Source organism: Podarcis bocagei (genome assembly GCF_964188305.1).
Source record: "Podarcis bocagei genome assembly, chromosome: 2".
Lineage (NCBI taxonomy): Eukaryota > Metazoa > Chordata > Lepidosauria > Squamata > Lacertidae > Podarcis > Podarcis bocagei.
This window is the reverse complement of record NC_138126.1, coordinates 110626628-110642892: the sequence shown is the minus strand read 5'-3', so window position 1 is coordinate 110642892 and position 16265 is coordinate 110626628. Positions and strand designations below refer to the sequence as shown.

Below are 16265 nucleotides of genomic sequence, written 5' to 3'. Positions count from 1 at the left end.
GGCAGCTTTCAAATTAAAAGTAGAATGAGGACTGCGGTGTGCTGTGATTGCTAGTAAAGACAGGAAAAGAAAGTTTTGTGTCAGATCCTATTGATCTCCATGATCGCTAAGGCTTTAGGAACATACGAGGCAGGAAGGTTAGAGTAACAGAAGCACCTGGTTAAGACTTTTTTCCTGCTGCTGAATTGCAGGTCTAGCAACAAAAGGCTAGGTTTTATTCCTGTGGAAGAAAGGTGTGCATGCAATGTTTTTCTATAGGTGTTTTATATATAAATACTTCCTGCACCTAATAAATGGGGGGAATGTCAGTTTTCATTTCTTAGTACAGAAAGCAATGATCTGATGTGTAGAGATTTTTCCTATTCTGATTAAATCAAGAGGATTCTAGGTGGTTTCTTTCTAAGTGAAAGAAACAGGCAGAAGGTTCTTGTTTGGATTTTTCCCTTCTGGGAAGCTGAGTACAGCTGGTTTAAACTGGTTGTTTTATCTTTCTGTCAAGGTTGTACTGACTAGAATAGTCAGGCCAGGAGCAGCCTGGGTTTTCACTCATTTTGTTCTAGTGTTGTTTCTGCATGCTATCGTGTTAAGCTTTAGTCTTATAAGTGTCTTTTTAAAGTTTTATTGTAAGTGCTGCAACTGGATTTTATGGACTGTGGCAATCCTGAATGTATTGGATTTGTGACCATTATGCTCATTTGCCTTCAGTAGCAGTAAAGCTCTGCTGGATGAAGTACAATTGCCTCTGGTCTATTTTTTGAAAACTCTGCTGCATATCACTCATATCATGTTCCTGCTGTATTGATGGTACTGGAGTAGTATCAACACAACCGTGTCTGCAAGTGGAGAAGGCACATCTGCATTCAGCTCAATACTTCCCGGTACTTGGAACCAGATTTGAAGTAGCAATTAAATTAGCTTGGTGTTTGCTGCAACCAAAGGTGTACCTTTGTCTCTTTTTTTAGTTGTTCCTCCGATTTCTTCATCACCATAGCTCAGTTCATGTGCTGCTGATATGGACAAACATGTGTTGACTAGGGAGCAGAGAGCACTTTTAGTGCTTCCTCCAATATTGCATCTGTACCTATGCAGTCACTGGGAAGCAAGCCCCATTAAACTAAGTGGGGCTTACCTTGAGGGATGCGCGAGATCTCCCTGCCAGGCCTTCAAGCAAGTACTGAAGAAGTATGCTGCCCTAAGCTCAAGATGACCTACACTGATAAGTGTGCAGATTTGCTGACACTGCTGCTGGACTGAAGTTGGGGGGAGGCAAGGGAGAGATCTGGCTTAGAGGGGTACAGCTAGCAAGCTGATCAAAGCAAGGGCCATTAGTAGGTAAAGAGCACAAATAGAAGACTGCAGCATTAACAGATGCTTAAGTGATAACAGCTGATACATCTTGAGAGGAGGCGTGTCCGACAGCAAGGGAGCCAGATCAGATAGGTAGCTGGGACAGCTAATAGGAGCTGGTAACAGGAGTGTGAAACTCTCCTGCATAAGCAACATGTTCCTTCCTTCCTTTCACCATCTTGGGATCTGCAAACAGATTAGTCAGATACGCACTTCCAATTCAGAACATTATGTGTAAACTTAATGTGTTACATGTCTCTGAAGTCATTTGGCTGAAACTTGTGGGTCTAATGCTGAAACTCCAAACCCCTTAGGGCCCTGCACTGGAGATTTAGGTATAAAGCAAACAAAAAAAATCTTGTGGTTGACTGCCTCTTGTTGAGTTACTAATCAGTAAACCAGATTTAAAAGTATACTCCACTGGATGAAGTACGGAAGGCTGCTTTGCCAGCATTAATTATTCTTGTTTGGCACTCTGACTCATCAGCAGGCCAGTGGAAATTTCCATCATACAAGATTTGTTAAATCATGGTTATAACCTACTTCCATTAGGTGGAGTTTATGGAGCAGCATTAAACCTGCTGAGCTTGTTATCAAGGATGGAGGGAAATCAGGCATTGTTAAGTTACAGTGAATCCGAGTAATCCTATTATGGGTGAACCAGTAAACTGGAAATGCAAGACAAAGCATGTCTGAGATCACCATGTCAAAATCCTGAGGTTATGTAATATTTTTAGCAAAGGAAATCCAACAGAAAGCTAAGGTTCATCATCCAGCCTTCTACCACAGGCTAGGCAGGGGAGCTTTGACACCGGAAATTTGGTTAGTTACTTTATTAGCCAATCAGGTTTCCCTGTGCTGCAAAGGAAAGTTTGAGAAATGATATTTTGTCTCCTAAACCGCCAAGAAAAATGTGGGGATTGGGAGGGGGGCAGTTAAGACATGAAGGACTGATCAAAACATTAACATTGTGGGAGCTACTGCCAGTTCACACCAACCCATCATTTTCAACCATTTAGTTGGATAGCAGCTAGAGCAAAATGAAGAGCTCAAAGTAGTTAAACGGTTAAGCCACTTCATGAAGCCTTTCTTGTACTTCCAAGTATGAGTCCCCTCCCCTCCTCCCATTAGATAGAAAGCGTTCACCACTGATCGTCAGCTTGCTTAATTTATTTGTGCTCAGAATCATATAGAACACCAATTGTGTTTTCAAATATCTTTATTGGAAGGCCATGCATTGCCCCCAGTTGCTGTATTTCAAATCACTGTACATTTACTTTGTGAAAACACTGGCTGCATTTTCTAGTACAAAAAACTAAAAATTGTTCAGGAATGTAGAGAATATTCAACTTAAATAGCGGAAAAGTGCACCATAGTTAACAGCTGCACTGCAGACACGTCTGCATGTTCCATAAGATTTTAAATAACTATCCTGTCTCAACACACAATATAAAGAGCAATTATGAAAAACAAGACACTTAAATATACTTCTAAGTTATTGGGTATAGTTTGCTGGCATTGGATAACCTATCATTGGCGTGGTGCCAGTTGCAGGGTATGCATACTGCTGCTGGTTCATTGCACCGTGCATGTTTGCCATGTTATTCCCATACTGCTGATCATAACCATTCTGATAAGCTGGTGTGCCAGCCCTAAATCCACCCTGCATGCCAGCTCCTCCAAAGTTGTTTCCAAAGGCAGTTCCGTTACCAAAACCTTGAGCACCATAGCCACCATTCTGAGCTTTTGCACCGAAGTCTCTCTTGCCCACTGCACCATAGGTTCTTTCAAAGTTTTCCCTCTCTCTAAAACCAAATCCACCTCTTTTGCCCGCAGAGTATCTGTCACGTCGGTCACCTCTGGAACGACCTGCAGAAAAATTAGAAGGCAAGTTAAGAAAACTCCTCGTTGCAATGACACCTCCAACTCCTAACAGGAGCAAGGCAAAAGTTGTATTTTGAAAAAGCTTAAAAACGATACAACCACAAAGGAATAGGACTAGAACTGAACACAACTTTACTGGTTACATATTTAAGCACTGAAAGCTACTGTTAAAGAGTTATTTTCTACTGTGATATTACAAGGAAGATCTATTTTAGGGCAAAAAGGAATTCTGATGTCCATTAAATAACACATGCAATGGAAGAATCAAATGCTAGAAATATCATACTAAGACAAGTTAAGATTTACCTGAACCTCTGTCTTCAACCAACTGGAGCAATTTTGGGTTGATTGCCTGATTTGCTTCACGAAGTACAGAGATGAGGTCGCTTACTTGCTTTATATTGTTAGGTGTAAAGAATGTGTATGCTGTGCCTGTTTTGGTACTGCGGGCAGTTCGTCCAATTCGGTGGATATAGTCCTCAGAGGAGTTAGGGTAGTCATAATTGATGACAAATTTCACATCTTCCACATCTGTAAAGTGTTGCAGTGCGGCAAAAAGCAATGTACAAAATTTTGCACACCACAACAGCCAGATGAAAAAGCAAGTTAGACAGTAATAGATTTTAAGATGGTAACTGCTGTAAAGAATGTTAATTATCTATTCCTGAAAAAAATAAAAATAAAAACCACAACACCTGAGATCATGGATGCTCTCCCTCCTCTGAACCTCTTTGCAATTCACCCCGTGATCTAAATCCTTACCAGAGTGCCCCTAACAAGTCAAGTGACATCTGAATGCTTCTTGCAGTAAGACCAAATAAGTTCACAGTAGCCTCTTCCGTGTGCTCCCAAGGACCTCGGAATAAAAAAATGAGGTCTTGCCACACACCAGAAGCTTTAATAGAGGGCCACACTGCTTGTCTTGCCAAGACCTTTCAACCGCAGCTGCAAGAAAAACATACCTGTCCCCGAAAGGTCATCAAGTTGTTTTCATGCACTGTGTCTCGTCTAGGCAAGCGCTTCCAAGAAGCCAGCGTTCACTTGAGTGTGTGTCTCTCTCTGGCAGGTCTCGACATGACGGTTAGGGTATAGGTGACGGAGGAACTCCAGGTTTGAAAAGCCACTGCTTTTCCCACCCCAACTTGTAAAATTGAGAGGTGGACTTTCAAATTTCATGTGCCAGTACTCACCAATTTGTACAAGGCTCAGTACATTTTAAAGCTGCTCTCTCTCCATTTCAAAGGTTGGAAAAAAAAACCAGAGATCACTGTAGTTTAATTATTCTTCGACATTTCAGCAAACTCACTGAAATCCAAAGACTCACGGACCACAGCAAACAGTATGCACACAGACTAAACAGCAGTGCACCATGGCAGTCATGCAAAGCATGGAACAGTAGAAATAACCGGGCAAAAGTGAACCGTGAATGATGCTACCGTTTGAGAGAACAGTTTATGGGCTCGTAGTTTTTGTCTTTGCCTTTTGAAGATTACTGGCACACAATGTTCAACTTTCACCTCTCTATTGGACTGGAAGCGTCCAGACGATCACTTCCACTAGTCCTCCATCCCCCTCGAGTCCTCCGATTGTCATGCCTAGGCCTTGCCACAAAGACTGCACCTTTATGTGAAAAAACTTAGAAAAATGCAGAGGTTAAAGAAAGCAACGAACTTTCTTTAAAGTTGTCTGTCACCCAAAATAGTTGTACTAACCTAGACCTCTGGAGGCAACATCTGTAGCAATCAGGATAGGAGCCTTTCCGTGTTTGAATTCTGACACAAAGAAAACCGTATTAATTCATTTTTTAAAAACATTTGGTATTCTAGTAGAATAACCCTTTGAATTCATAATTTAGAAGCCGTTCTGAATTACTCACCATTTAGAACCCAGTCGCGCTCCTGTTGACTTTTGTCACCATGGATACCCATTGCTGGCCACCTGCAGTAATATTTACCGTCACATAAGTATCTTTTATCAAAGTCACTAAATTAACCAGTAATACATTAGCAGTGACCTTTTATTTTGTCCTTGCACAGCCAGTAAATGTACATGGCACCCCAACCCCAGCAAGTTCTTCCACTTTTATCAGGAACACACTTCTATAGTCTTTATCCTGCTACAAAATTCACACTTCATAAAAATCTATTGGAAAACATTGCTCTTGAAATATAGAATTACATTAATCTTGACCCGACAGTTCTGGAATTATGTTAGGGAGACATAACTGCTTTGGGTTCTGCAGCACCAGCATGGGTACCACGGAACAGGCTACCCCTCCCCACATTTCAGGTATACAATTTTTTTCATATTTAAGTAGCTGAATTATTCCTTCAAGTGCCTATGCTAATTTGGTTCACTGGAAATATTTACCCATCTCTCCTCATTTTTCTAGTAAGATCATCACATCTTCTTTTGGTCTCCACAAAGACAATAGTTTTGTTTTCTTTCTCGCTCATTATTTCTTCCATCAACCGAATAAGCCTGTTGTAAGGAAACAGTAGTATCAAAAACTTTCAGAAGTATGGGATTAATGCAAATGCCTTCAGAGTATAAGGCATTTAAAGATCTGCAGAATGCTTCAACTATTCTTTCAACCAAAAGCATTTCCAATTTTACTTACTTATCATCTTTCTCTACATCATGACATACATCCACTATCTGCAGGATATTGTGGTTTGCACTTAGTTCCAATGCGCCAATGTTGATGTGTACATGTTCTTTTAAGAAATCTTCTGCAAGCTGCCTAACTTCTTTGGGCCATGTTGCACTCCACATCAGAGTCTGCCTGTCAGGCTGGAAGTAAATGGATATTTTTTAACATTCTGTCAGTTGCCCAGCTCCTAAAACTAGCAGGTTCCTGGGCACAACTTCCCAACTGTGTCCAATAAAAGTGTGAACTTACTCTAATCTGTTCTACAATTTTTCGAATCTGAGGCTCAAATCCCATATCAAGCATTCTGTCAGCTTCATCAAGAACAAGGTAAGTGCATCGCCGGAGATTGGTTTTTCCAGCTTCCAAGAAGTCTATGAGCCTACCAGGTGTTGCAATGCAAATCTCCACACCTGAAAGCAAAATGTAAGTTACTTAGTAGTCATTTCTCAAAATGATTTTACACTCTTTGTAGCTTATAAGCTATCATGGCGAGGCTTAACATACTAGAACGTTGCTCAGCTTTCATTTTCATACCTCTTTCCAGGTCACGTATTTGTGGTCCCTTAGGAGCACCTCCGTAAATACAAGTAGACTTCAAACGGCAGGCTCTGCCATATTCGGCAGCCACTTGCTGCACCTGCTGAGCCAGCTCTCGAGTTGGTGCCAGCACCAAACACTGTGAACAGAAGTACAAATATAGTCATACTGTACTCTGGGTAATTACTGGTACAGATTGCACTGAAAATGATAGGACATTCTATTTTTTACTTCATTCACTTTTTTTACTTCATTCTTCAAAGTAAAGTAAACACACTGGTGCAGATTCACTTCTGGCAGTAAAGCTCATTACGACTTTATGCCTTTTGGTTAGCGTTATAGAAGATGTAATGAACTGTGTTTATACTACTGTAACAAGGAATTTGGCCACTGGAAGGTCATAGGGAGCAAAGCAAAACTCATCAATACTGCAGTGGCAGTACTGTTCTGTGGCACTCTAGGGAAAAAATGGAAGCTGCTGAGAAGACTCAGCAGCTTAAAAAGATAATGAAATAGACATGCTCCCATTATTTATTCGCAGAACTTTAACAGAGATCCCTGCCCCTGTTTTAGTCCTGTTCAAGCTGCATGAGACCAAAGATCAAAAATCCAAACTTCCAGCTTGATCCTATCACAAATACAAGTTTCTACAGTCATGACATCCAAGTTTAAGTTCTCGTTACCCCCACCACACAACAAATTTCATGTTGCTCAATACTTACAATGGGCCCATCTCCTCGTTCTAGGAATGGCTGATGGTTTATGTGTACTATGGCAGGCAACAAATACTGTTGGGGGAAAAGGAAGGATCTTAGTTCAAGGAAAAAAATATCATACATTTAAATCATCTGAACAGCTAAACAGAAGTACTTACAGACAGTGTTTTCCCCGATCCAGTTTGTGCTACGCCAACCATATCCAGTCCACTCAAGGCAACAGGCCAACCTTGTGCCTGAATAGCAGTTGGTTCCGTAAAGTTCTGTCTCTGAATAACTTCCATAACGTTTGCTATAATACAAGGAAGTATGCTAGTTAAGTCCAACAACTTTATTAAAGAGGTGTATACAAATATGTATTTACTACCAATAAATTTACTACTTACCTGGAAAGTTAGCTTCATAGAAATTCATAACTGGTTTTGGACAATTGTGGCCTTTAACTGTGATCTCTTTTCCTGCTCTGTATTGTTCAATCTCTTGCTGCAAATAAAAAAACCATGACTCATCAGGCATAATAGTCACTAAAGCAGTGATTTAAGTACGCTTTACTTACAGCACAATTCAAGCAACATTGTCTACAAAGTTAGTAGTTTTCATACCATAGGACGTCTGGCAACATCAGGATGTTCCTGGTAGAAGTTCTTCTCAAATTTAGGAAGCTCATCTAGATTCCATTTTTTCTTTGTAAGCTTTTCTCCAGGGTTCCCAAACTTCTTCCCACCTAAAGATCCCCCTCGACTTCCTCCAAAACGAGGGCCACCAAACCTGCCAAAGCAAATTTTAATTCAGTGTCGTAAGTAGCCATGGTTAAGGGCCATATTAAAAAACGATCGCTGGTATCTGTGTACCCCATAGCTTCCAACCCAAAAGTTAAAAACACAGTAAGGTTCAGAACTAGTAGGATACTAGAAAAGAGAACTGAAGTTGGGTTAACGCTACAAAAACAAACGTCGCCGTCGGTAATTGCCGGGCACTCCCTCTTTGCGTCAGGCTCCTAAGTGGGCGGGGATGGTTATGAAACCTACACGGTTCCGGTAAGAAGCTAGCTTTTTCAAGCGGCGGGATTAGGCTACTTCTCTTTTTAGACACATATATTAACGCTTCATTCAGAGCCGGGGGGAAAATTCGAAGCACGGCGCTTAAGGCGCCTGCGCGCACCCAAAAGGGCTTCTAAATCCCGCTTAGCCTACCCCCCGCCTAGCCTTCGTCCCCTAAATTAATCCCATTTCTAGACTGGGCTTTTTTGTCCGGGGCGCGTGGCAGGGGAGAGGGGTGGCGCCGCGGGAGGCCGCCCGCCCAAACGCGCCAAGCCGCACACAAAGGAGGCCGAGAGGCGTCTCCCCCCTCCCTCCATCTCTCTCTCCCTCCCTCCCGCTTTTGTCTTTTCCGTCTACGCCACATTTTCTAGTCGGCGCGTCCATTTTGACGCCGGGGCGGGGATAGAGAGAAGCAGACGGAGGAGGAACAAAGGCAGCCGCCGGCATTTTGATTTCCCCCTCGGTCGCCGCATGGCGGGGCCAGCCATTGACATCCGCCCGAGTCCAGAGACAAAAAAAAGGGGGGAGGGGAAACCGGTTTCGGCGAGAAGATAAATCCCAGCCCGCACGTCCTTTCCTGCCTCCTGCCCGCTGCGCTTCTCTTCCCCGCCCCCCGCCTAAATAGCATTTTTTTCTCTCGCCCCCTCAGCGGAACACCATCGTCAAATTAACCTCCCGCTTCTCGCCCCCCCCCCCGCCACCCCACCCATCCTAACTATCGGGCCTCGGCCAGCGACGACGTCCCTGAGGCGGTCGGTCATCCTTCTTCCTCCGCCCCCTCCCCTCATTCCGCGCGCCTCGAGCGGTCGCCGGGAAACGGCTGCTTCTCGCCGCCGCCATTTTAACGACCCCCACCATCCCAGCCCCAGACGGTATTTTAAGACGGGAGCCTCGGGGAGCCGGCCGCGTGTTAAGTGAACCGAGCCCCTCAGGCTCACCCGCGGTCCCTCTCACTGGAATACCCAGGCATGCTGACGGCGACGGCGGCGATCAAGACGTCGAGGATGAAACGGCACGGACGGTCCACAAGCGAAACGCCGATGACGAGGGCGACTGAATGGGGAGGGTCCGGCCGGGCGGATGCCGGTTATATACCCGGCGCCGCCGCGAATGCCGGGAAGCCGGCTCGTGACGTCAGCGACGAGCTCGTTCGCGCCCTCTTCCCCCGCCCCCGCAAGATTCTCCTCTGCTGTTCCTCGAAAGGCGGGGCAGGGAAGGGGGCGCGCATGCGCACGTTCTCGTCCTCGAAGCCGGTCGGCCGGCGTGCCGGGTGGTTGCAAACTAGGCCAAACGGAAGCGGCTCTCCTTGTCCGGGTAGCCATCAGCGCCGGCCCAGGAAGAGTCTTGGCCTGAAACGACCTGTAGGGCTTCCCCCCCTCCACTTTACGCTACTACCCCCCCATTTAAAAGCGAAAGGAGGGTCGCCCCCGCACAGCTTAGGGAGCGAGCTGCTGCGCCCCCGGGAAGAGAAATACCGTGCGATTAACGGTAATGGTGAACTCCTCCCGGCTTAGGGAGCCTTTCAAAGCGATGGTAATGAAGGAAGCCCTTCACAGCGCATAGGTTTCCAGGAAAAGTACAGCATCCGCTATGGGCGTAGCCAAGGGAGGGGCAGCTGCCCCCACAATCTATCAACATTTGTTGTTTGGTCGTGTCCGACTCTTCGTGACCCCATGGACCAGAGCACACCAGGCACTCCTGTCTTCCACTGCCTCCCGCAGTTTGGTCAGACTCATGTTTGTAGCTTCGAGAACACTGTCCAACCATCTCGTTCTCTGTCGTCCCCTTCTCCTTGTGCCCTCCATCTTTCCCAACATCAGGGTCTTTTCCAGGGAGTCTTCTCTTCTCATGAGGTGGCCAAAGTATTGGAGCCTCAGCTTCAGGATCTGCCCTTCCAGTGAGCACTCGGGGCTGATTTCCTTAAGAATTGAGAGGTTTCATCTTCTTGCAGTCCATAGAACTCTCGAAGAGTCTCCTCCAGCACCATAATTCAAAAGCATCAATTCTTCATTAATCAGCCTTCTAGCAAACTCAGGTTCTGCCCTCTAACAAAAGGCCTACTCGCCATGGTACCCACTTTGGAAAGTCCAATTCTATTGTCAGGGCAAGAACCGCTGAATGTACTGCACTTAACAGCAGTAATATAAAAGTCTTGCATCCCTGACCTGATGAGAACCCAATCCTATTAATTTTGTGCATTGTGCTCCTCTTCAGCGAAGTTGCTTCTAAATTTCAACTGCAGTGATCTTTCTGCGGGAATAGTGTTGCCCCAAGGCAACAGGCTCATTCCTCCATTCCCAAGCACCCCACTCTCTTCCCTTTTCGCTTGCCAAAACGAGTAGCAATAATGGCGATTTATTTTGTCTTGAATGTAGTTAAGTGGTACAAAAGCAGCACAGCAGCAGAGAGGACACAGGATAGGAGAGTGGAAGGACACACCCCCAGGGACGCGGACTTAGAAAAAATATTGGGGGGGCCCGGGAAAGCTCATGAATAATAAATAAGCTCATGAATATGCAAATAAAGTGGCTCCGGCCCTAAATAGGGCAAGCCACGCCCCCCCAGCCAGCCGATTGGCTGGCTGGGAGGTGTGGCCAGTCGGGATTCCCCTGTTCTCGCGGGATTTCCAGCCGGGGCTCTCCGATTAGGGCGCGCGGCTGGCTGGCTGGCGAAGGAGGAGGCGGGGGACGGCGGCGGCGCTCTGCTGGAAGGGCGCCCGCCTGAGATTATTGGGGGGGCTGAGCCCCCCCAAAAATTTTTTTGAGGGGGCTCGAGCCCCCTCAAGCCCCATGGAGTCGGCGCCTATGCACACCCCTCTGGATGATGACAGCAACCATCACGATACTGGAATGTAACAGGCCAACTTGCAGCACTGAAGAGAGTCATTGCAGAGGTCCCTACCACAAGTGCATATGAGCTGTAGAAAGGAAAGAGTGCACACATTTGTGCTTTTAACTGCCCTGGGGTCATCTGATGGAGGGTGAGCCAAAACAGGTATTTAAAAATAAAAAAGACACATGGCAATAAACCATAGCATTCTGCTCTCACACAACTCACAGGAAACTTGAGACTGATCCACACCCTATATTTAAAGCACATCTAACACACTTTATAAACACATGACATCCCCAAAGAATCCTGATAACTGTAGGGTTTTTTAAAGGTGCTGGGAATTATAGCTATGGTCTCAGAGTTTTTTGGAGGAATGATGTGTATCAGTTGTGCTTTAAACGTTTGGTGAGAACCTATCTAAAGACTACCCATTGGAAACAAGATGGCAGCACAAAATTATTATTATTATTATTATTATTCCTGATAATTAAATTTGTATACTTCCCTTTATCTGTAGATCTCAGAGCAGTTCACAACATATACAAGATAAAAAAGACAAAAGAAATAATAAAAGCAAGAATAACTCCTCCTCCCACATTTTATTATTTTTATTTACTCATCCAAAACCTATTTTGGTATTATCCAGGAATCAATTCAGTTTGAGTAAGGCTGCAGAACTCAAGTGCCAGGACTATTAGTATTATAAAGGAAAAATGATGATTGGAATAGACATTAAAAGTGCACAGAACCAAGCAAATAATACACATACAACAAACAAAGCAACAAACAAAGCCCAAAAGCAGAGTAACAGTACAGCAATTATCAGATTTCCCAGAAGACCTTCATGCCTCTGGATAAAGATACCAGTGGGACTCCCAACAGCAGCTACAAACAACACCATTTAAGTGCAGAATCCATTTTTGGAAAAGGAGAGCTGAGGTCAGGTGTATAAAATCAGTTCTAATACTGGTGATATAGCACCCACATACCCCTGTACCCCCACACTATACCTACCTTGGGAATTTCAAATGATCATAGACACTGTGTGTGTGTGTGTGTGTATGTGTGTACATTAGTTGAAGTGTCAGCTAAAGGCTTACAACAGACTAAGGGATTGCATCATCAAAGCAATAACCACACACGGAAAATGAAAGCAAAAACTCAGCACTAGCTCCAATATGCAACAGGTCCCAGATAATTTCCCCAAGCACAAGGCTTTATTTCTTCAAAAGTTTGTAACCTGGACTTTATTAGTCCTATCAGTACAGGCATAAATTATAACAGAGAAATCCACCACACCCCTGGATCTTAAAGCAGCAGCAGACAACTACAGGGAGAGGTACCACTTCATGTTTTTAGTTGCAATATAGCTATGGCTTTAAAGGTAATATTAGCACCTTAGATTGGGCTTGTAATTGAATATGCAGCCAATGCAGTTGTTTTAAGGATCAGTGAAATATGAACCACGCTTTCCATACCTATTAAACATCTGGTAATTGCATCCAGCACTAATTGACTCTCTGGCTTCAAGGATAATTTATTGCAATAATCAAAAGAGAAAGTTACCAAGGCATGGACCACTGGTCAGACTATCCCTATCCAGGAACAGTTGTAGCTGGTGAACTACTTGAAACTGGAAAGTGACACTTCTCACCACCAAAGCCTCAAGTGACAGTGCTGTATCCACAAATACCCATGAAGTACATACCTGGGTTACACAAGGTTGTAGCCAATGCTGAAATGAATAGACCCAAATTAGTCATATTCATTGATAATAATGGGTCTACTCCAAGTACAACCTACCATAAGTCAAGATGTAGGATCAGTACTTGGGCAATGCCCAGGACAATGAATGTTACTTTGGGATACAGCAAAACTACACACAATTGTGTAGTTCAGCAAGTATGTGTTGCTGGCATTTCCTGGACTAAAGGAAATACAACAATGTTTTGAGACATTAGATTCATTTTAATCAAGTGTTTTCAGTCTTTAGCTTTATCTCTCTTGTGAATGAACTCAACTACAATATGGATGCTAAATCCAAAACCATTATTATCAAAACTCAATAGCGTACAAAGGTTATAAAGCTAAAATAAAGTGTTACATTTCTGGACAATGTGAAACGTGAATGGATAAAATAGTGAATTCCATGAAGTCACAAATGAAGATTTTGGGGGAAAACTATCACGCTTCTCAAATTTATTTCTTTGGAATAAGCATTTGAGCAAAATCGTTCTACAACAAGCTAGAGAATAGAAATGGTTAAGGTTAGTTTTATAGACTCCAATGGAACATTAGGAACAAACGGCAAAGGCCTAGGATGGGATATAGCAGAATTCCAATTTTGCATACATTCTAAAATCAAACGAATAACAAGCAAACTCCTCAGATCCCACTGATGAAATGCTGAAAACTGTTCTCTTTCTCAGAGGAATCGCCTTCCAAGACTCCTGCAGTTTTGACCTTGCTAGGCTCGTGTGCCCAATGTGCCACGCAAGCCTTTATTCTCCTGCCCACCTTCCATTGCCTTCCAACCTATAACCATGTGCTTCAGTGGCTAGTTGGCAGCAGGAGCAGGCACTCTCAAGGCTGGCACATTGTCCTTGATCATCCAAAATGAGGTCTGCCAAGGGGCCTGTTCCGCTGGTTTACATCTTTCAAAATCGACATGAGTGCCGCCATCGGAAGAGGGTTCTTCTGCCCCGTCTGGAAACCTGGCGGTGGACCCAGGCACCGCTGGTCAGTGGCCTAGGTCTGCAAAAAAAGAGGACACCTTTGCTGACTTCTACTTTTAACTATGACAACTCTCCTTTTACATACCCGTAAAAAGGGGATGCGGGTGGTGCTGTGGGTTAAACCACAGAGCCTAGGACTTGCTGATCAAAAGGTTGGCGGTTCGAATCCCCGTGATGGGGTGAGCTCCTGTAGCTCAGTCCCTGCTCCTGCCAACCTAGCAGTTGGAAAGCACATCAAAGTGCAAGTAGATAAATAGGTACCGCTCCGGCGGGAAGGTAAACGGCGTTTCCGTGCACTGCTCTGGTTCGCCAGAAGCGGCTTAGTCATGCTTGCCACATGACCCGGAAGCTGTACGCCGGCTCCCTCGGCCAATAAAGCGAGATGAGCGCCGCAACCCCAGAGTCGGCCACGACTGGACCTAATGGTCAGGGGTCCCTTTACCTTTAAAAAGAAGGGTGCGTCCTGGAAAAAGAGGACGCATGGCAACCCTAGCTGGGCCGCATGGTGTTTTTGTGTCTCTGTGTGTGACCTTAGGCCGCTCACTGTCTCTGTCTCCCTAGCTCACCTCACAGAGTTGTTGTGCGGATAAAGAGCGCGTGGGAGAGGGGAGGACGCCCTGAGGGCCCCCGAAGGAAAGGCAGCGCAAAAAAACCAGGACGCAAATCGAACAAGGCAAAACGGGAGGCTCGTTCCCGCTCCATCCCGCCATCAATTCCCCCGCCGCCGTTGCCACGGCAACTGGAGCGGCCTGGAAAATAAACAGCCACGGCAACAAGGCGGGCGGGAGGGGGGCGGGGAAGGCGCGAGCCGACAGAGACAAGAGGAAGTCCTGCCTCTTCCGCTCCCGGCTGGCCAATCGCAGAGCAAAAGGCCTTAGAGCGGGCCAATCGTTTAAATATCCCTGGGCATCGCTTAAGGGCGAAGGAAGCGGGAGGTGAGGGGGCCGCTCGTTTGGGCCCGGCTGCGGGAGATTTTCGCCTCAGCGTCCCAACATGGGCGCCGCTGAAAGAGGTGGGCGGGCCCGCTCCGACGAGTTCCGGGCAGGGGGTGGCGCAGGAAGGAACCCCCCCCCGAAGGCGAGGGACCCTAATTTCGGAGGCGGGAGGGCGACACCCATTTCCCCCCTTACCCCATTCCCACGTTCTCCTAACACCTGTTGCCCCTCAGCTGATAGGAGTCGGGGTTCAACACCTCGGGGGTGGGGGTCCACAGGTTCCCGTTCCCTGTGGTAATAATGCTTTCCATATGGCTCTCCGAGCAAAACCGCCGAGTCTCTTGGGCTTGCTGTTCGGAAGGTCGGCGGTTCGAATCCGCCCGACGGGGTGAACTCCAAACATTGCTCCGTCCCAGCTTCTGCCAGCTGGACTTCACCATCCAGGGGTCCTTTACCTTTTTACCTATGTAAAACAGCGGGGCCACATCAGCCCCTGTCTCTATAGAAACACAGCTTAGTCGTCTGTGATGTGAGTTTTCTCTTAAAAGCATCAGATTCCCCACCCTCGTTCCTATCTGGAAATCTTCTGATGCTGTACCACAGTGTGATCTAATTTAACATGGTTATTTTTCCTTTTTTAAAAAAAGACCTAACCAACTTTGAAACGACCCAGTAAAGATAAAAAGGTAAATTGGTAAAGAACCCCTGGACGGTTAAGTCCGGTTAAAGGCAACTATGGGGTTGCGCTGCTCGTTTCGCTTTTCAGGCTGAGGGAGCTGGTGTTTGTCCGCAGACAGCTTTCCTGGGTCATGCGGCCAGCATGACTAAACTGCTTCTGGCGCAATGGGACACCGTGCCAGAGCGCACAGAAACGCCGTTTACCTTCCTGCCACAGCGGTACCTATTTATCTACTTTTGAACTGCTAAGTGGACAGAAGCCAAACTTCCAATCAACACGAATACTGGGTTGCCCAGTATTGTATTTGTGGTCGGTATCTATGAATGGTTGCTAATACAGTGGTACCTCGGGTTAAGTACTTAATTTGTCCCGGAGGCCCGCTCTTAACCTGGAACTGTTCTTAATCTGAAGCACCACTTTAGCTAATGGGGCCTCCTGCTGCCGCCGCGCCGCCGGAGCACGATTTCTGTTCTCATCCTGAAGCAAAGTTCTTAACCTGAAGCACTATTTCTGAGTTAGCAGAGTCTGTAACCTGAAGCGTATGTAACCCGAGGTACCACAGTAATGAATTTATTGGAGGGGAATTCTGCACCACACATCCCTGTAATTCATCTCTAGGCATACAATCTGACTCCACACTGGCAAAGTCAAGAGAGCTATATGTTAAGTCTATCTAGTATGGTATAAGTGTCTGGATTTGAACCAACTTCATCAGATATGGTGAGAAGGGCCCTCATCTAGGAAAACACAAGGTGCCCAAGAAGCACATATATGTGACCATTCTGTTGCATGTCTTTATCGCTCTTGCCTGTGAAGTGCTGGTAAATAATTCTTTTAACTTGTTTGATGACACAGATGAGAAAGCCACTCTTAGAGGAATTTTGTTCTCTTAACAATGCACAGTTAA

General features: G+C 45.5%; 1 protein-coding gene and 1 long non-coding RNA gene across 4 annotated transcripts; both read right to left on the bottom strand.

Moving 5' to 3' along the window:
- Positions 1-2548: 2548 nt before the first annotated feature.
- DDX5 (DEAD-box helicase 5) lies at positions 2549-9296 on the bottom strand. Of its 3 annotated transcripts, none has more exons than XM_081184904.1 (13): positions 9140-9296; positions 7740-7905; positions 7524-7620; positions 7296-7429; positions 7144-7209; positions 6419-6560; positions 6134-6294; positions 5852-6024; positions 5603-5712; positions 5108-5173; positions 4944-5003; positions 3538-3762; positions 2549-3216 (listed from the first exon to the last, which is right to left on the bottom strand). In XM_081184904.1, exons 1-13 carry the CDS (start codon positions 9145-9147, stop codon positions 2843-2845), a joined length of 1782 nt encoding a protein of 593 aa, XP_081041030.1. In that variant the 5' UTR covers positions 9148-9296; the 3' UTR covers positions 2549-2842. The 3 variants fall into 3 exon arrangements, with proteins under 3 accessions (XP_081041030.1, XP_081041029.1, XP_081041028.1); XM_081184903.1 differs by having other exon boundaries at positions 5108-5169; positions 5602-5712; positions 9116-9272; XM_081184902.1 differs by having other exon boundaries at positions 9116-9272.
- A 3899-nt stretch (positions 9297-13195) lies between these two features.
- LOC308580267 lies at positions 13196-14727 on the bottom strand. The gene is made up of 2 exons (XR_014004766.1): positions 14187-14727; positions 13196-13763 (listed from the first exon to the last, which is right to left on the bottom strand). It is a non-coding gene; the product is annotated as an uncharacterized lncRNA (long non-coding RNA).
- Between the last annotated feature and the right edge of the window lie 1538 nt (positions 14728-16265).